Below are 21,646 nucleotides of genomic sequence, written 5' to 3'. Positions count from 1 at the left end.
GAAAGTTACACCACTCTTTTTGCACACTAGACTAAGATTGGCATTTAATTTGTTGAGAAGTATTTGATTTTAATCTGAGAGCACCATAAAATGTAGGAATGGAGACCCCGATTACAGAAATGTGTCACTTACTGAGCTGTGTTTTGCTGTCTGCAATCAGTGTTTTACCAGCAGGAGATTATCACTGAAGGACAACTGGCCTCAAGGTCCAACAACACCCCCAAAAAATTGTAAACAGCGCTCCGTCATTATACAATGTACACACAACGCTGTGGTGTGGGCATATTATACACAGCTCAACATCTGAGCTCTGCTAGATCTGCAGCAGAGAAAACTGTGATTTTATCATAACTGCAGCACCCAGTATACTAAGTGTTATATTGCTGGAATCAGGCTCTGTCCCTACTTCATAGTGTTCTCAGATTACATAAGTTTTTAAATCGAGTTTGTGATAGAGGACAGAAATGACCACAATATATTTTGCCGGCAATAAAGGAACAGTCATATACAAAGTAATGTCCAGGTAGGCAGTATAGAGATTTATTGGATTGGTCTGGTTATTTATTAGCAAATCACACAGAGCTAAACGATTAGTTCCATAAAAAAAGTAAAATTAATTACAGTACGTAGAAAAACAAAAATGTATTCCTATGAGTTATTAACCATTTAGCTGCAGGTGAGTCTACAGTGCATTGCCCTGCAATGTAATTTGGTCCCCCTGTAACAAGGAGAGGATCTAGGAGAAGAGGCAGCTTTTATAAACCACTGGTCATATAAAGCTAGGATGGTACAAAAGAGACGGAGTAAAAGGGAGAAGACGGCGGAAATCTATAGTGTTTAACAGGAATATCTACATCCGATTGGCAACATATTTCCTCAAAAGGAAGAATAAATATACATTGGATGGGAGAGTCCCAGCATAAGTCAGTGCATAGGAGTGTTAGCAGTGGGTGCTGGTCACAGGCTCTGGTGTGGGGGATCCATGGCGGGCTCCTCCGGGAAGGCTTTCTGCTGGGCACAGATCTTCCCACATTACTGGATGGCTTATTCAGCAAAGAAGTGCACGAAAGACACAGGAAAGGCTCCTCTGCGGGACGGCTCGCCGTCTATGTGTCCAATCTGTCAGCGAGGCAACAATAGAGGAGATATTAGTCCATAATGCACAGTATATAGCATGGCATTTGTCATGGGGGTGAAATTAATGGATGAAGATCACAAATGGGGGAAAAAATTACATGTTACTGATTGGTTTCCAGCATTAGCAAAAATGTAAGGGGGGGGGTCAGTTCCCCTAAAGTTTGCATAATTTCACTAAGGTCCATCTGAATATGCCCTTTTAAATACTTATCACATACCATGTATATTATTGTATTGCCAAATGCCCTAATATATATATGTTTCATTCTGTTTTTTTCTATTGTATAATGCATGTAACAGGGAGTGGTGCTCTGTTTGCTGGATTTGCACCCCAGCTCCTGGCTGCTTCATTGGCCTCCTTTTTGTTCACCAGCTGATCTTGTAAGTTTTTAAAAGCCAGAGAAGATTCAGTGTAGTGTAGGACCCAGCAAAGGAGGACGCCGTGAAGGGGTGCTGGGCTAGTATTACAATGGCCATTATAATATTATAAATAACCCCTGTTTCATTCAGTTTTTTTCTAAATAATATATATATATATATATATATATATATATATATATATATATATATATATATATATATATATATATATATATATATATATATACATACATACATACACATATATATATATATATATATATATATACATACATATATATATACATACATACATATATATACATATACATACATATACAGTTAGGTCCATATATATTTGGACAGTGACACAATTTTCGCGAGTTGGGCTCTGCATGCCACCACATTGGATTTGAAATGAAACCTCTACAGCAGAATTCAAGTGCAGATTGTAACGTTTAGGCTATGTGCGCACTAGGCGTTTTTGCCGCGTTTTTAGCGGCGTTTTTTACCGCGTTTTTGTGCTGAAAACGCAGTGACATTGCTTCCCCAGCAATGTCAATGGGTTTTCAGAAGTGCTGTCCTCACACAGCGTTTTTTTTTAGCTGCGTTTTTGTGGTGACCACAAAAACGCAGCATGTCAATTATTTCTGCGTTTTCCACTGCGTTTTTCACTCATTGAATTCAATGAGATGTTAAAAACGCAATGAATAACGCATATAGCCGCGTTTCTATGACTAAAAACGCAGCTATAAACGCAAGGGGTGGGTACTACAGTGACGTGTACAGGAAGAGGATTCCTTCTGTTGGTAAACACAGAAGCATGAATCCTCCCGGTACCGTCACCGCTGCCTCCACCTCCCGTCCTGTGCATGTCAGCTCCGTGCGGCGCCATGTCTGGGCGGGAGGTGGAGGCAGCGGCGAAAACCAAAGTGAACAGTAGAAAAAAAAAAATGTCATATACTCACCTGTCCGCAGGGTCCCGGTGCCATGCCCGCTCCCAGCTCCTCCCGGTCCCGCCGCTCTGGCGGTGTGCAGTCTCCCCGGGGCAGGACCTTGCTTGCAGGACCTGGCGCTGATCACCTGATGCAGTCACCTGACGCATCAGCTGATCGCGGTGTCGCCGGCTTTTTCGCGCCCGGTCGGCTATCAGCTGATCCTGCCGTCAGGGGACTTCATCAGCTGATCACCGGCAGCTCCGGCAGCGATCGTATAGGACCAGACTCCTGTCCAATCGATCGCTCCAGGAGCTGCCGGTAATCACCACAGCACATAAGTGAGTATTATTTTTTTTTTTTTTTTCTACTGATGCATCAGCTGATTGTATAATCGGCTTTTATACAATCAGCTGATGTGTGATGTGATTCAGGCACTTGATCCTGACACATCATCTGATCAGTATGCCTTCCAGCAAACCGATCAGATGATATTGGATCCGGATTGGACGGCGCGGGACCCTGACCCAGGATTACTGCGGAGGGGGGGGTTTATTTCAATAAAGATGGAGTCACTAATTGTGTTGTGTTTTATTTCTAATAAAAATATTTTTCTCTGTGTTGTGTTTTTTTTTTATCATTACTAGAAATTCATGGTGGCCATGTCTAATATTGGCGTGACACCATGAATTTCGGGCTTAGGGCTAGCTGATAATATACAGCTAGCCCTAACTCCATTATTACCTGGCTAGCCACCCGGCTTCAGGGCAGCTGGAAGAGTTGGATACAGCGCCAGAAGATGGCGCTTCTATGAAAGCGCCATTTTCTGGGGTGGCTGCGGACTGCAATTCGCAGTGGGGGTGCCCAGAAAGCATGGGCACCCTGCACTGTGGATTCCAATCCCCAGCTGCCTAGTTGTACCCGGCTGGACTCAAAAATTAGGCGAAGCCCACGTCATTTTTTTTTTTTTTAATTATTTCATGAAATAATTAAAAAAAAGGGCTTCTCTATATTTTTGGCTCCCAGCCGGGTACAAATAGGCAGCTGGGGGTTGGGGGCAGCCCGTACCTGCCTGCTGTACCCGGCTAGCATACAAAAATATGGCGAAGCCCATGTCATTTTTTTTTTCTTTTTGGGCAAAAAACTGCATACAGTCCTGGAAGGAGGATGCTGAGCCTTGTAGTTCTGCAGCTTCTGTCTGCTCTCCTGCATACACTAGTGAATGGAGGATGCTGAGACTTGTAGTTCTGCAGCTGCTGTCTGCTCTCCTGCATACACTAGTGAATGGAGGATGCTGAGACTTGTAGTTCTGCAGCTGCTGTCTGCTCTCCTGCATACACTAGTGAATGGAGGATGCTGAGACTTGTAGTTCTGCAGCTGCTGTCTGCTCTCCTGCATACACTAGTTCTGCAGCTGTCTGCTCTCCTGCATACAATGAACATTTTGAAGAAGGAAATGACATCAGACCTTTTTTTTTTTTTTTTTTTTCATCAACAATCTTTAATGGCATTGTGCACTGATTAAAAACGCAGTGAGTAAAAACGCAGCAAAAAACGCACCAAATCGCGGCAAAAACGCATGCGTTTTTGCCGCGTTTTTTTAGCCGCGGGTGCGTTTTTTAGACAAAAACGCACATAAAAACGCAGCGTGAAAAAAACGCCTAGTGCGCACATAGCCTTAATTTGAAGGTTTGAACAAAAATATCTGATAGAAATTGTAGGAATTGTACACATTTCTTTACAAACACTCCACATTTTAGGAGGTCAAAAGTAATTGGACAAATAAACCAAACCCAAACAAAATATTTTTATTTTCAATATTTTGTTGCGAATCCTTTGGAGGCAATCACTGCCTTAAGTCTGGAACCCATGGACATCACCAAACGCTGGGTTTCCTCCTTCTTAATGCTTTGCCAGGCCTTTACAGCCGCAGCCTTCAGGTCTTGCTTGTTTGTGGGTCTTTCCGTCTTAAGTCTGGATTTGAGCAAGTGAAATGCATGCTCAATTGGGTTAAGATCTGGTGATTGACTTGGCCATTGCAGAATGTTCCACTTTTTTGCACTCATGAACTCCTGGGTAGCTTTGGCTGTATGCTTGGGGTCATTGTCCATCTGTACTATGAAGCGCCGTCCGATCAACTTTGCGGCATTTGGCTGAATCTGGGCTGAAAGTATATCCCGGTACACTTCAGAATTCATCCGGCTACTCTTGTCTGCTGTTATGTCATCAATAAACACAAGTGACCCAGTGCTATTGAAAGCCATGCATGCCCATGCCATCACGTTGCCTCCACCATGTTTTACAGAGGATGTGGTGTGCCTTGGATCATGTGCCGTTCCCTTTCTTCTCCAAACTTTTTTCTTCCCATCATTCTGGTACAGGTTGATCTTTGTCTCATCTGTCCATAGAATACTTTTCCAGAACTGAGCTGGCTTCATGAGGTGTTTTTCAGCAAATTTAACTCTGGCCTGTCTATTTTTGGAATTGATGAATGGTTTGCATCTAGATGTGAACCCTTTGTATTTACTTTCATGGAGTCTTCTCTTTACTGTTGACTTAGAGATAGATACACCTACTTCACTGAGAGTGTTCTGGACTTCAGTTGATGTTGTGAACGGGTTCTTCTTCACCAAAGAAAGTATGCGGCGATCATCCACCACTGTTGTCATCCGTGGACGCCCAGGCCTTTTTGAGTTCCCAAGCTCACCAGTCAATTCCTTTTTTCTCAGAATGTACCCGACTGTTGATTTTGCTACTCCAAGCATGTCTGCTATCTCTCTGATGGATTTTTTCTTTTTTTTCAGCCTCAGGATGTTCTGCTTCACCTCAATTGAGAGTTCCTTAGACCGCATGTTGTCTGGTCACAGCAACAGCTTCCAAATGCAAAACCACACACCTGGAATCAACCCCAGACCTTTTAACTACTTCATTGATTACAGGTTAACGAGGGAGACGCCTTCAGAGTTAATTGCAGCCCTTAGAGTCCCTTGTCCAATTACTTTTGGTCCCTTCAAAAAGAGGAGGCTATGCATTACAGAGCTATGATTCCTAAACCCTTTCTCCGATTTGGATGTGAAAACTCTCATATTGCAGCTGGGAGTGTGCACTTTCAGCCCATATTATATATATATAATTGTATTTCTGAACATGTTTTTGTAAACAGCTAAAATAACAAAACTTGTGTCACTGTCCAAATATTTCTGGACCTAACTGTATATACATACTAGAAGGTGGCCCGATTCTAACACATCGGGTATTCTAGAATTTACGTATTGTGTAGTTAATGTATGTTTTTTGTTATATATATATCGATGTTGTTGTGTGTAGTTACCAAGTGTTTGTGTAGGGGCTGTACATGTTCTGGGTGTTGTCTGGGTGTGGCGGGGGGTGAGAGCGGTGTTGTTGTTTGTGTGTTGCGTGTGTTGCGTTATTTGTGGAGCGCTGTGTGTCTGTAGCGTTGTGTGTGTGTGTTGCGCGGTTTGTGTGGGTGTGGGGTGTGTGTGTGTGTTTTGGGGGCAGGTATGTTTTGTGCAATGTGTGTGTTGTGCGGTATGTGCGTATATTTGTGTGTGCCGCGGTGTTTGTGTGTTGGGTGTTGTGTGTGTGCGGCGTTGTCTGTGTGTGGGTGTCTGTGTAGGGCAGTGTTTGTGGTTCCCAGTGTGTGTGTGTGTGTGTGTGTTTTGGGGGGAGGTGTGCACCCCCCATCGTGCTCCATCCCCCATGCTGCACACCCCCCATCGTGCTCCATCCCCCATGCTGCGCACCCCCATCGTGCTCCATCCCCCATGCTGCGCACCCCCCATCTTGCTCCATCCCCCATGCTGCGCACCCCCCATCGTGCTCCATCCCCCATGCTGCGCACCCCCCATCGTGCTCCATCCCCCATGCTGCGCACCCCCCATCGTGCTCCATCCCCCATGCTGCGCACCCCCCATCGTGCTCCATCCCCCATGCTGCGCACCCCCCATCGTGCTCCATCCCCCATGCTGCGCACCCCCCATCGTGCTCCATCCCCCATGCTGCGCACCCCCCATCGTGCTCCATCCCCCATGCTGCGCACCCCCCATCGTGCTCCATCCCCCATGCTGCGCACTCCCCATCGTGCTCCATCCCCCATGCTGCGCACTCCCCATCGTGCTCCATCCCCCATGCTGCGCACTCCCCATTGTGCTCCATCCCGCATGCTGCGCATCCCCATCATGCTCCATCCCCCATGCTGCGCACTCCCAAACGTGCTCCGTCCCCCATGCTGCGCACTCCCCATCGTGCTCCATCCCCCATGCTGCGCACTCCCCATCGTGCTCTATCCCCCATGCTGCGCACTCCCCATTGTGCTCCATCCCCCATGCTGCGTACTCCCCATCGTGCTCCATCCCCCATTCTGCGCATCCCCATCATGCTCCATCCCCCATGCTGCGCACTCCCAAACGTGCTCCATCCCTCATGCTGCGCACTCCCCATCGTGCTCCATCCCCCATGCTGCGCACTCCCCATTGTGCTCCATCCCGCATGCTGCGCATCCCCATCATGCTCCATCCCCCATGCTGCGCACTCCCAAACGTGCTCCGTCCCCCATGCTGCGCACTCCCCATCGTGCTCCATCCCCCATGCTGCGCACTCCCCATCGTGCTCTATCCCCCATGCTGCGCACTCCCCATTGTGCTCCATCCCCCATGCTGCGTACTCCCCATCGTGCTCCATCCCCCATGCTGCGCATCCCCATCGTGCTCCATCCCCCATGCTGCGCACTCCCCATCGTGCTCTATCCCCCATGCTGCGCACTCCCAAACGTGCTCCATCCCCCTTGCTGCGCACCCCCCATCGTGCTCCATCCCCCATGCTGCGCACTCCCCATCGTGCTCCATCCCCCATGCTGCGCACTCCCCATCGTGCTCCATCCCCCATGCTGCGCACCCCCCATCGTGCTCCATCCCCCATGCTGCACACTCCCCATCGTGCTCCATCCCCCATGCTGCGCACTCCCCATCGTGCGCCATCCCCCATGCTGTGCACCCGCCTCCACAGTCACACATCAGACAGTATACACGCACACATCTGATCGCATACGCTCACACACACACCCCACTTCTCCCTGTGCCCACCGGTGGGCGGTCCCAGCAGCTGTGCTGCACGCCGTGCTCCTCTGCTGACACTCACAGATCCGATCGCATACACTCACACACACTCACACATCAGAACACACTCACACACATCCGATCGCATACACGCACACACACACACTGACGATATTGCACATACGCGCTCACACAATCACAACATCCGGAGATACCACATGCTTCCGGCCATGTGATCCTCCGGCAGGTCCTGGAAGGTCACTGCACGCACAGTATCGCCGCCGAGAAGCAAGTGATATCACGGGATGTTGTGAGTGTGTGGATGCGATCTGATGTGTGTGAGAGTGAGTGTGATCTGATGTGTGTGTGTGTGTCTGTTCTTATGTGTGTGCGTGTGTGTTCCGCCGCTGCAGGACATCGGGTCTCTGTATCGGTTCGGGGAATGCGTGCGGGGGGCGGGGCCAGAGAGAGCGTGCAATGCGTGAGGGGGCGGGGCGTGGCCGAGTTGCCAATGCGTGCAGGGGGCCGGGGCGAGAGGCTAATCCGTGCGGGGGGCGGAGCCTGGGCGAGCGGCCAATCCGTGCGGGGGGCGGAGCAGAGGCGAGCGGCCAATCCGCTGTTTGTCACCGTAAGGACACAATTTTGGAGCAAGACAGACAGACAGACAGACAGACAGACAGACAGACAGACAGACAGACAGACAGACAGACAGACAGACAGACAGACAGACAGACAGACAGACAGACACAGAATAAGGCAATTATATATAATATATATATATATATATATATATATATATATATATATATATATATATATATATACACACACAAACACACAAACACACACACAGTATATATATATTTATGTGCATAGCCAAGGAAAATAAAGTGAACTAAAAATCCTTAAAATTACAAAGTGCATACAAAATATAAAATAAAAGTGTCTTACATAGAACTTAGAAATATATCAAACGTCATTAAGTATATGACATAAGCAGCAAAGTGTATTAAGGAAGGAGCATTGATTAAAAATATCTAGCTCAGTCACATAATACCAGAAGTATATTAGTATGAGACACCTGTGTGTATGTGGTACCAAAGATCGCTGCTCAGTGACAAAATAACAGTCACAATTAATGTCCATCCAAACTTGCCTGGATCAGGTCTCCTTGTCCCTCCAACCCTGTCAAATGGATATATTGAGCCATATAATGGAGATATTGAGGCATTAAATGGAGATATTAGTCCTAATAATGGAGACATTAGTCCTAATAATGGAGACATTAGTCCTAATAATGGAGACATTAGTCCTAATAATGGAGACATTAGTCCTAATAATGGAGACATTAGTCCTAATGATATCTGGCACCAAGACGTGAGCACACCTGTACATATTACGGTCGCTATGCTGCCCACTTCTCCTGCTTCCAGCACACTAACTTAGGTTCACTTTCTGCCTAATATATCTTACCCCTTGGCATGGACAATGTTATAAGAAAATGAATGTTTTTCACTTTGCCTGGTGTGACATAGTGACAGGACAAGTGGTTGGGGATTGCGATAATTTCACCCAGATTCATAGAATGGTAGAGGTGGAATGGACCTCCTGGGTCATCTAGTCCAACCCCCTGCTCAAAACAGGATTCACTAAATCATCCCAGACAGATGTCCGTCCAACCTCTTTTTAAAGACTTCAATTCATCTCATGTACATCTTTGGCTCCAGGAAGTCATTAACTCATCCAGGAAAAGCTGGGGGCAGTATAAGAAGTCCCAGAAAATGGGTATCTATAGCAAAGTATAATTTGCTAAGGGCTTTGGTAATTCCCTTCAGAGCCTGGTGTTCATGGTCACCCTCCGCCAGTCCAGGTTTTGGGCTGAAGTTTCGAAACCTATACAGTGTATGTATGTAGTCTCATAAGAGAAAAACTGAAGAGGCAGAAGGCTTCTGTCCAAGAGACTCATTGACTGAGGACTGTCCGTCTACAGTTGGTGCACTTCTTCGGGTGGTGAGTAGTAGACTACTAGTACGGTCAAGAAATCTGAGATGTAGCTAGAGCTCAGGTGAGCAGGGGAAATTTATTTCTTGTTCTGTGATGTAAAAGATTCCCATTTACCTTGTTTTATAATAATAAGGAACAGCAGAGGCCATCTTTGATCAGTACTTTGGCTTTTGACTGTATTAATCCCATTTTGCTACCGTTAAGCAACCGACCTTCCACACTGATTATGACTACGCCTGATCAGGGTAGATAAATGTATATGATGTCTCATGTACCAATCTCAAGTAGCAGTTTTATACCGATAAAACCCTGGTCTCCTCCATAGACCTGTAGTGAGTGAGGTGTCCACTTACCCACCACTCATGGTCCTCTTCTCCATCCACCACAATGATCTCTCCCTCTGTAAACGTCAGTTCGTCCGGGTTGTCAGCTGAACAGTTATATATTGCTTTCACCCTCTTCGGCTTCACCTTCGCCTGTAAATACAGAAAATATAAAGTTATAAATCGTTCCCAAACAAAAACCAAATATCTAATTTCTATTAATTTCTTTGGGCGACTTAATATGTGGCCACAAAGGGAATTCTGTAGAGACTAATCTAGATGTGACACGCGGGAGGAGGAGGAAACTACAACATAAGCTAGTCTAAGAAGAAAGCTTTTTTACTTTACAGCCTCTTCCCAATTGGAATTTTTTTTTTTTTCGTTTTGTGCTTTTTCCCCATCAACCTAGCATACGAGGGCTTTTTTCGGGACTAATTTCACACCATGCATTTTATCATACGAGATACAGAAAAAAAAAAGGGAGAAAATTGCAAGTGAAGTGAAAAAGTGAGAAAAAAAAAGTGCAATTTTTCCTTTGTTTTTGAGATTTGTTTTTTTTGGGGGATTCACTGTGTGGTAAAAATTATCTGGTAATAGGACTCCCCAGAACAGTGCAACTAATGAGGTAAACTTATGTATTTTTAATACAGGGGTTAGAAGCTTTAAAAAAAAAAAAAAACCAAAAAAAAAAAAAACAACTTTGTTTTCTCTTGCCATTTTCTGACACCTGAAATTTTTTTTCCCCCTTCGTTGATAGAGCTGTGTGAGAGCTTCTTTTTTCCTCGCCAAGCTTTGCCTTTTATTGAAACCATTTTGAGTTATATATTATGCTTTGATCCCTTTTTGCTGCATTTTTATGGGAAACAAAAGTCATACTCCCCCTCCCCCCCATTTTTGCATTTACTGTATGGCTTATATAATTCTTATGAAGTCAACTTTTTCAGACTTACCAATTTATTATTTTTTTTAATGTATATTTAATTAGTAAAAGGGGTAGTGATTTCATTTTGTATTTTTTCAAATAGTTTTTCATTCATTTTTTTCTTTATTTATTCGTCCCCCTAGGAAACCTGAGCCTGTGATCGTTTGGTTACTTGTACTATATATTGCAACGTTGCAGTATATAATACAATCACTGATCCTTTATGAAACCAGTCAGAGAACGGGCATCATAGAAGTTGGCAGAGATAGCTTTCTATGATCTTTTCACGAGGAGAAAGTGGGGACGAAGGGCCCTGTAACGATTGCACCAATCATTCCATGTAGATACTGCTCTCACAGATTAACAGGGCTATTTAAATTGTTAAACAGCAGCAATCAGAGCTAACTCCATTCACTGCTGTTAGTGGTAGGTGCTAAATAACACAGCTGACGTCTGTCGATTATGGAGCACGCGCAAAAACTAAATACACCAATATAAGGATTTACCCTTAGGTTACTTGCCAGTTGAGATTTTCGAGGCATTGGTGCAGGCGGTTGTACAGGCACTGTGGTACCAGGCTTAGGTCCTGGCTGAGAAGGGGCGTCAGCAAATGCATCTCCAGCAGCTGCAGACAAGACATAAATAGTTTATAACTATGTGATTAATTATATGTTATCTAATTATATAAATGGTATCTAACTGTAAAGAAAGAAAGTGGATCCGTCATATCAGACCTGATTGGAACTGCGCACATGAATCCTACATGTACAAATCATACAATCTCAGTATTAGGTTTCTAGCTTACTATTTGAGTATCGAAGTATTAATGTGTCAGCAAATAAAAAGCAAACAAAAAAATCTTCCCACGATCCTCCACCTATGACTGCAGGTAACCTGACTTCAGGTGACCTCATTGAACTGAGTGACCTCACCTCAGGTGAGATCACAGAGTTCACAGACCTGCATCTCCTAGCAGCAAACTTCAAAAATGTTGCCGGTGGGCGGGGGACGCAGTGAATATGTATGAAGGAAATAGCCCTAGAAACAGCGTCAGAGCAGCATGATGACTGCTAAGTATAAAGCGCTTATTCCAATCACTGGGTCCCTTCTAACACCATTTGTAAGTGCTTGACTTGGGTCCCCATAGACTTTTACAGGGACTGGCGTCAGGCCAGAGATCCAGGATCAATGCCAGGCCTGAACAGGGTTTTGTTTGTTTTTTTTTAACCCTAGTTGGACCTGTCAATTTTGGGTATCTGCGAGTCTGCCCATCACTACTCCTAAATCTTCCAGCGTCATCTCTGAGGGATAACAGAGGTGGACGGAACCGCAGCAACTCAGCCACAAAGTGAAAACAACGCTACATTACAGAGCGGAGTCACCAATGCTCTGCTGGCCCAATTACTGCACAGTCCAGACCTCATCAGGAGAAATTTTGCTTGCCAGAAGCTGCATGACATGGGTTTCTATGGCTGAGCAGCTACATACAGCCTCACATTACCAAGCACAATGCAGAGTGTTGGATGGAGTGGTGTAAAGCTGCCACCAGTGGACTGTGGAGCAGTGGAGTAATGAATCACACTTCTCTACCTGGTGTCTCATAGACAAGTCTGGGTTTGCACCTGCCAGACTGCATTGTGCCCACTGTAAAGTTTGGTGGGATGATGATATGGGCTTATTTTTCATCTCTGACTGTAAAAACCATTGCTAGAAGTTTTTATTAAATATATGCACAAAAACAAAATCATTATATGTACAAGATTTTATGGCCACATCTTTTTTTGTGATGGGTTACGTTACATTTGGAGACACAAGTGTCGGGAACTCACCAGGATTGGGTAATGATGTGGCTGCCGGCTGGATCTTACCCGGAGGCGCAGGCTTCTCAACCCTGGGAAAATTCAGCAGAAACAAGCCAAATTAGAGATGGCAAAATTAGATCATTACATCTAACAGATCACAGACGTGAAAAACCTGCCAGATTTTAACCTTATATGATACAGTAGTGACCAAAATGTTTGCATTATCTTTTTAAACTTTTGTCTGGTTCTTGTGATGCTATTTTCCTGATGATGAATTAAAAGTGCATGAAGTTGTCATCATACAAGACCTTCATTTGAACCAAATGCTTTTGAATATACAGTGTTTCCACAAAAGTAAGGCCCTGTCTTACATTAATTTTACCCCCAAAAGTCCCACCCTGCCTTACTTTCGGGGGAGGCCTTACATTGGAAAAAAAATGACAATCCTCCCCCCTGCAGCCTCCCCATTGTTTGAGATCCGGCATCCACCCCTTCCTCCCCCCTGCAGCCTCCCCATTGTTTGAGATCCGGCATCCACCCCTTCCTCCCCCCTGCAGCCTCCCCATTGTTTGAGATCCGGCATCCACCCCTTCCTCCCCCCTGCAGCCTCCCCATTGTTTGAGATCCGGCATCCACCCCTTCCTCCCCCCTGCAGCCTCCCCATTGTTTGAGATCCGGCATCCACCCCTTCCTCCCCCCTGCAGCCTCCCCATTGTTTGAGATCCGGCATCCACCCCTTCCTCCCCCCTGCAGCCTCCCCATTGTTTGAGATCCGGCATCCACCCCTTCCTCCCCCCTGCAGCCTCCCCATTGTTTGAGATCCGGCATCCACCCCATCCTCCCCCCTGCAGCCTCCCCATACAGTGGTTCTGCCCCCCACTCTGCCACCACACACACTGACACATACGGTACCGGTACAGCCCCACACGGCACCCACACACATATCGTACCGGTACCGTACACACACACACACACACTGACACATACAGCCCCATACGGCACCCATACACATACCACACACACACACACACACACACACACACACACACACACACACACACAGAGTTTCGGAACTTACCGAAATCGGAGCGAGCCTGCAGGCGGTGACGTCGCGGCTGATTTCGGCCAATCAGCTGCGAGCCGGCTGACTGGCCAATCGCAGCTCGAGCTGAGGGCCAATCAGCTGCGAGCCGGCTGACTGGCCAATCGCAGCTCGAGCTGAGGGCCAATCAGCTGCGAGCCGGCTGACTGGCCAATCGCAGCTCGAGCTGAGGGCCAATCAGCTGCGAGCCGGCTGACTGGCCAATCGCAGCTCGAGCTGAGGGCCAATCAGCTGCGAGCCGGCTGACTGGCCAATCACAGCTCGAGCTGATGGCCAGCAGGGAGCCTTGCGGGGGCCATTCACCAGAGGCGGACCACGGGTGGCACGAGACTGGAGAAGGCCTGGATGGAGCGAGGGAACAGTGGCAGCGGTAAGTTCCTGTACTTTCCCCAGGGACCCCCACCCATATGCGGCCTTACATTACGCCGCGACCACCACCCATAGGTGGCCTTACATTCCCCGGCCCCCCGCTACCCTGCCTTACAATCGGGGGGTGCCCTACATTGGCGGACCCCCCCGAAACCCCCACCCTGCCTTACTTTCGGGGGGGTCCTACTTTCGGGGAAACACGGTAGGTATGGTCAATAAATTAAAGAAAACTCACTGCCAAAAGTTTTGCATATACTACTTATTGATCACAACATAGACAGTAATTCATCCATAACATAGTACTTTGTAGCATAACCTCTTGCTTTAATTACTGCACCACACCGACAGGGCATTGAGGCCACTAGGGTATTCACGACATCTTGAGGGACCTTGCTCCATTTCATTTGCAAATCTGCAAACAATTCATCTTTAATGCTATGGGCCCCAACCCATTGCCATAACTCATCCCAAAGGTGCTCTATAGGATGTAAAATCAGATGTTTGGCTTTAGGCATAGCAACAGGCGAACGTTTTTCTTTGGTAACCATTTTTTTAGTAAATTGGATGTGTGCTTAGGAACATAGTCTTGCTGGAATTTCCAGCCCCTGCCTACTTTGGTTTTACCATGTGGCAGCATTACACTCTCCAGTATATCCTTGTACATGGTAGTATTCATATTGCCATCAATTCTATGCAGAGGGCCAATGGCAGATACAGAAAAGCAGCTCCAAACCATGACATTGCCACCACCATGTTTCATTGTAGGCGTTTGGTATCTTACATCATGTTTCCCAATTGGGCGGTATATATCGTGTGGTGCCATCCCTAACAAACAGATTGAACTTGGGTTCATCCAACCATGACACCTAAAGGCCGCTTTATACGCAACGACATCGCTAACGAGGTGTCGTTGGGGGTCACAGAATTCGTGACGCACATCCGGCCTCGTTAGCGACGTCGTTGCGTGTGACACATACGACCGCTAACGATCAAAAGTACTCACCTTATCGTTGACACGTCGTTCTAATCTCAAATATCGTTGCTGCTTTTGGACGCAGGTTGTTCGTTGTTCCTGAGTGAGCACACATCGCTACGTGTGACACCCCAGGAACGACGAACAGCACTGTACCTGCGTCCAGCCAGCAACGAGGTGGGCGTGTCTTTGCTTCGGCTGCTTTACGCCCCTCCGCTTCTATTGGCCGCCTGCCGTGTGACGTCGCACGAACCGCCCCCTTAGAAAGGAGGTGGTTCGCCGGCCACAGCGACGTCGCAGGTAAGGTAAGTCCGTGTGACGGGGCCTAGCGATATTGTGCGCCACGGGCAGCGATTTGCCCGTGACGCACAACCGACGGGGGCGGGTACTTTCACCAGCGACATTGCTAGCAATGTCGCTGTGTGTAAAGTGGCCTTTGGACTAATTTGTTTCTTTCCATTAGCTGTGTTCTTTGCTGGAATGAAAGGCTTCTTGACTGGAACTTGTGCATTCAAGCTTCCTGCATCCAAGCGGGCTTTACACGCTACGAGATCGCTACAGCGATCTCGTTGGGATTTTAAGACGCACATCCGGCCGCTGTAGCGGTGCCGTTGCGTGTGACACCTATGAGCAATTTTGCATTGTCGCAAAAACATGCAAAATCGCTCATCGGTGACATGGGGGTCCCTTCTCAAATATCGTTACTGCAGCAGTAACGAAGTTGTTCCTCGTTCCTGCGGCAGCACACATCACTCCGTGTGACACCGCAGGAACGAGGAAGCTCTCCTTACCTGCTTCCCGGCCACAAAGCGGAAGGAAGAAGGTGGGCGGGATGTTCGTCCCGCTCATCTCTGCCCCTCCGCTTCTATTGGGAGGCGGTTCAGTGACGCTGCTGTGACGCTGAACGAACCGTCCCCTTAGAAAGGAGGCGGATCGCCGGTCACAGGGATGTCGCAGGGAAGGTAAGTATGTGTGACGGGTCTGCGCGATGTTGTACGACACGGGCAGAGATTTGCCCGTGTCGCACAACCGATGGGGGCGGGTACCCACGCTGGCGATATCGGTACCGATAATTTTGTGCACAATCTCTACAGCACTTTTATGGACATCAGATACAGACTTTTTATTAATGTTATCAACTTTGGAGGAAGATTACCGTTATCGTTCACATTTAGATTTGTCAGCTGTACTACAACCTTCTTTTTCTTTCTTTATTATATGCCACTTTACTCTGAGAACAGTTGAATTCCATCGCTACCTTTTTTTGGCTTTTGTCTGACTTCACTCTCAGAATAATTATGTCTCAGGTGTGTCACATGTGACAGACAGTCATGTGGTTTCTGGCCATAGAAGGTCACAGCGTCTGACTGCACAGGATGCTCCCTGACTTTCCATGTTCCTGCTTTCAGTTCATTGGCATAAGCAGCTTTTCTGCTAGATTCACCTCTCCCTTTTGGACCCAAGCAGGAGCTCGCCTTCAGCCCAGTTGTTGATTATCAGTATTCCCTTGGTGTTTAAATACCCCTTCCTTCGTTTGGACTGTGCGGGTGATATTATTCAGTTCCTTCAAGCCGAGGTTGCAAGCAGCTGGTTTGTACTCCACTGTGGTACCATTACGGAAAGCTCTGCTGAGCTTCTACCTGAGTCATCTAATGATAAGTAGTTCATGCTTTCCCTCTTGTCTGTCCCCCCTTGTGTCTTCTATAGTTGTTTAGTGGAGTTAATGAAGAGCTGATCCCATCCATTCCCTATTTAAGGCCCAGCACTAGGGATTCCTAGGGTCAGGTATCCGGCTCGATGCATAGATGCGGAACCTATCTATGGTGATTAGGGACCGGCTGTAGGTTCAGTCAGGGGGTCACCATTTTCCCTCTCCCTAAACACAGGGTTTCCCTTCGGCCATGTGCTTGGTACTTCCCCATACCTAGCGTGACAAATAAGCTTCCTTACATCTGCTGATAAATTTGGCTTTGTCTTTGGCATGTTTTATCTGATAAACACACTCATTGACAAACAAACATACTCAAAATTAGACTACCTATGACAAACTAGGCAAAACATTTGGCCCAGCAAATGTAGAAAACTAACACAAAGGGATAAAACTGTTAAAACACAATTATCTTCCTTACAGCTGACAACCATTTGCTTCCAGTTTACTAAAATCACCAGGAACATGGCATTACAACAACCAGACAGAAGTAATCAAACTTTTTAAAAAAAGGAAAACATTTTGGTTGCTACTGTATATCTGTAAGTTCATGTTTATGTATTTACTGTAAGATCTGGAGAATAAAAAAAATCAGAAGATTGCATCATACATGACCTCACTAAGATATAACCACCGGAAGAAGGTTTATCTACCGAAACGTGCATGTAGGGGTGTACTGGGGCCTTTCTCCACAGAAGGTAATGCTGCTATCTTATCTATGCTTTTGTATTGTTCTTTGTACTGTCTTATGGGTTAACATCTGTGCATGGGCTTTTAGTATATGTATACATACCCTTATGGTAATAGTTACATGAATTGCCAGCATGTGTGTTAGTATGTAAAAAGATATATGTTTAAATAGCCACATATCTTTTGATTATTATACTATTATAATTGCTGTTCATGTCAATACATTGACAAAGTTTATAATAAATTACATCTCTCTATAAGTGTTAGAGCCTATATTAGTTGTCCCCTTAAGGTTTTTTTTTATATCTCATGTGAAACTTTCTACCGTGATATTAGTATACTGCTTGCAGTCTTTTCCTTGCTGTAAGGTGTTGGTGCCACCTGCTGGCCATCTAAGTAATGACCTTTTATAATGCTTTTTGCATTTAAAATGCATCAATACATTTTTTATTTTTTTAATACTTTGCTGTGGTACAGATTTTTCTTTCTTAGTGTTAGAATATATGTATACGGCAATTTCCATGTATTTATATACACATCTATAGTGTTTATCTTGATATTTAAATGATGAGATTTTTGTTTGCTTAAACAAATTGTATAAGATATAACCAAGTTTAAAGCGTTATATTTCTGTGCACCCTAAGAAAATATTACCAGAGTTATAAGCACCAAAGAGTGATGCTGTAAAAATATATTGTTCAATTATATAGCCGAATGGCCCAGTGAGAATACGGAGATACTAAGCACAAAGTATTGTATAAGATAGAATGATCTCTCCAGGTATCAATGATTTTCCCAAAAACTTAAAATAACTACTGAATGGAGCGAAGAATTCAGCTGATCCCGTCCATGATCAGTGTTTATGGACCCCCTAGTGTCACTTGAAGACAGACATTGGGGTAAGATTGATCAGGCATATTGAATTTTTACATGCCCTATACATAGAGTCTCGCTGCAATTTATTCTTCTCTCCTATTGAAATAAAGCAGCATAATTAACCGAGGATACTCATGTATAAGGAGGTGGCAGATAGGATTAGCTGGAGGCCAAATTTACATTTACCCACCTTACCCTTATCTGGAGTGTCAGGCTGAGTAGCCATATGCCTTTTGATTGTGAGCCCCGATGGGGACAGAGTTGCCAATGAATGTAACGTGCTGTGGAATTAATGGCGCTATATAAGTTAATATTATTATTATTATATGCCGACAAATCTGCTACAGGAATAGATTTTTGATTTGACTACATAAAACCCCAAAACTTGTCTCCTGGAATGGCCAAGTGCCATAAGCTTAATACTTACCCTGGAGCCAGCTTCTTCTGCGCCAGCCTGTTGGGAGGCTGCGGGGGGACTGGAGGGGGTGTCGGTTTGTTCTGGGGTACCGGAGGTGGCTGGACCGGTTTGGTGTGCTGGCTTAAGGCTTCAATAACACTGGGTGTTTTTGCCACAGGCGGTGGAGGGGGGTCTGGAGAAAAAGCAAAATTATTCCTAGATTGTATCATGCATAAAACGCCATGCAGAGAAGACCATGCTCTAAAGACTCAGACAACGTGCATGTTAATAGGAAGACTCGAGTTGGTGCACATCAATTAGAAGGATCTGGTCCATCAGCCGCACTGGACGGGAGCAGTGGAAATCGCCTCTTAGCCAACGGCACCAGCAGCTGATGGGGCCAATGGACCAGGGTGTAAGAATCAATTCACACCAAGTCTAGACGATACACACAGATCTTTGACCAAGATTATTTATATATACAACATAAGGAACGAGGGCAGCATGACAAATAATGGAAGAATAATGAATGGGGGGTGGTCATGGGCCTCATGTGACCATTGGATTTGGGCTCTCTTTATCGTACCAGATTAATGTCCCACTTTTTGGGATCTGGAGAGACTGAGGCTAATGGAGCCACCTGCCATACTAACCATATTCTGATTTCAGAAGTTGAATGTTTTTGCAGCATGTGGCCCTCTGCAACTCTAAAAAAAACAGAAGACCAACCAGCCAGCTGTCATTTAGAGGGAGACCGATACTGGAGGTGGCGATATGAAGGTAGTACCCATTATTCTGCACTGCAAGCCATAACAGTAAATCAAACAAACCCGCCATACACTGCTACCAAGCCAATAACCACGTGGAAGGAGTGACGCTCACACAGTTAGATACAGGGAAACATAACGGTACAATACGGTGGATGAGATTCTAACAACGTGGCTCTCACACACAAGTGGATAGCAAGCAATGCATGTGGCATGGTGCTGGTGAGGTCACGTACTTGTGGCGGTAGAGGTGACACGCATTGGTGGCACAGGGGGATGAATAGCTGGCGGGTCAGATGACGACCTCTGTCTGCTGCCACTCTCATGTCCTAGTGGATGAGATTTCCACGCTGGGGTATTTGAAGGGGTGTTGTGTATACTACTGCCAAATATTGTCGACTGTACTAGAGGGGACAAAAATCAAGAGGGTGGAGGAGATATTTCCATACATCACACAAACACAGCAGCATGCAATAGGTCATGTGTCTTATCCAGCATTACATGTATAACAGTATTACTAGATGAATTTCCACCATCTTTGTATCACTGGTTTGCTTCCAGTTCTGTCAACCATAATTTCCTGTTGCTCCATTCACATCCAAAGCTGCATTATAATTAGTGATGAGCAAATACTAAATATTCGGGTTTGGATTATCTGTACTGAATACCTGGTACTAGTCCAGTGTTCATCACGAATAACGAACCTAATGCAAGTCAGTGGGGAACCCGAGCAATTTTGTGGGAAATCTTCAAGAAAAATCATCAAGTTCCCCATTGACTTACATTAGGTTTGTTATTCGTTACAAATACTGGATTAGTACTAGGTATCCAGATAGCATATCCTGAACCCGAATATTTAGTATTCGCTCTTCACTAATTATAATTTCTGCTGGATGCACTAATCCACACTCATAATGGACAGTACATCGGGCATAAGCCAAAATCTTTGATTGCGCTGGAGAAAGTAGCTGCTAATGGCATCTGTCAAACACAACAATGCCTAAGGCCGCTTTCACACTGCGTTCCGATCCCCGTTCAGTGGGCCCATTGGGGCTTCCATACAAACCCCCGCAAAATCGGTTTCGGACGTATGTGTCAATGTTGCTACTGGTGCAGACAGTCACTGTGTGCACTGTTGTGCACCATTTTTGGGAGTATACGTTTTCTGGAAGCAGACACTCAGACATAGTCTACTACGTCTGGATGTCCCCCTCCAGTAGGCGTATAATCCCGAAAATGGTGTTCAACACACGGTGACTCCATCTGCACCATTATAATCAGGGGCCTTGTCGGCACATTCTTCTGAAACATGCTTTTCAGGGGGTTAGTATGGAAACCCCACAAGGACCACTGAACAGGGAGAGGAACGCAGTGTGAAAGCGCCTATGGCATTGTTGTGTTTGACAGATGCCATTAGCAACTACTAGCTCCAGCTCAAACATGGATTTGGAGTCCTTCATGACCATCATTCACCAAAAACAAAAAAACTGGACAGAACAAAATATTCCTATAGGAAACATGTATCTTAATGGTGAAATAGTCCCCTATATTCTCCATGTGTGTGCTGGCTGTAATTAGTGGTGTATGTAATAATAATGATAATAATAATAGGGATGGGTCTAGAGGCCTAAAGATGTTTACATCTTTACCTATTAAATTGGCATCATTGGAAAGAAAGATCAGGCATGATGGATTTAAACATGCCCTATCCTTTGTTGTCCTGCTGACTAGCAGCAGCAGACATGTGCCACTTCTTCCTCTTGCAGTGAAAATGCACGCTCAGCCAATCCGTGCATGCAGGTATATGGGGAGGTCAGGAGGTCTATTTGTGTGATTGCCGTCCTATGTGACTGACCATTCTAACACTCAGAATAAAAGATTAAAAAAAAGGACACAAAAGAAATGTGCACTAACAAGCTTTGTGGACAAGAAATTCATTGGACTCTAATGGGGGGGGGGTCCTTGACATATTACACACAAGTGCCATGAAACTCCCCACATACAAGAAATTATTAACTTTGGTATCTGTTGGGACTTAAAGGAGTTGTATTAAGTTTGGAAGTTATCCCTTATCTACAATGGATAGAGGATAACTTTTAACCTTGAAAACCTCCCAAAGCTTGGGATCAAACTGCTGGGACCCCTACTCATCCTGATAACGGGGCTGTAAAGACCCTGTCTGTATGGCGTTCAGGTAAAGCATGTGC

The 21,646-nt window shown here is 45.6% G+C and overlaps 1 protein-coding gene across 1 annotated transcript in view; it reads right to left on the bottom strand.

Annotated features, from left to right (window-relative positions):
* Positions 1-522: 522 nt before the first annotated feature.
* The window catches only part of ASAP2 (ArfGAP with SH3 domain, ankyrin repeat and PH domain 2), a 297,496-nt gene continuing 276,372 nt past the window's right edge, over positions 523-21,646 (bottom strand). Inside the window, exons 20-25 of the mRNA XM_075341565.1 lie at positions 19,676-19,843; positions 18,703-18,865; positions 12,585-12,646; positions 11,262-11,380; positions 9,864-9,986; positions 523-1,119 (exon numbers count right to left, since the gene is read on the bottom strand). Of these exons, the coding sequence (XP_075197680.1) occupies positions 1,045-1,119; positions 9,864-9,986; positions 11,262-11,380; positions 12,585-12,646; positions 18,703-18,865; positions 19,676-19,843 (710 nt within the window). The 3' untranslated portion in view covers positions 523-1,044. The remainder of the gene's footprint in view (positions 1,120-9,863; positions 9,987-11,261; positions 11,381-12,584; positions 12,647-18,702; positions 18,866-19,675; positions 19,844-21,646) is intronic.

The sequence above is a fragment of the Anomaloglossus baeobatrachus genome, chromosome 3 (genome assembly GCF_048569485.1).
Source record: "Anomaloglossus baeobatrachus isolate aAnoBae1 chromosome 3, aAnoBae1.hap1, whole genome shotgun sequence".
Taxonomy (NCBI): domain Eukaryota; kingdom Metazoa; phylum Chordata; class Amphibia; order Anura; family Aromobatidae; genus Anomaloglossus; species Anomaloglossus baeobatrachus.
The sequence above is the reverse complement of the archived record's forward strand: the minus strand, read 5'-3'. Positions and strand labels throughout refer to the sequence as shown.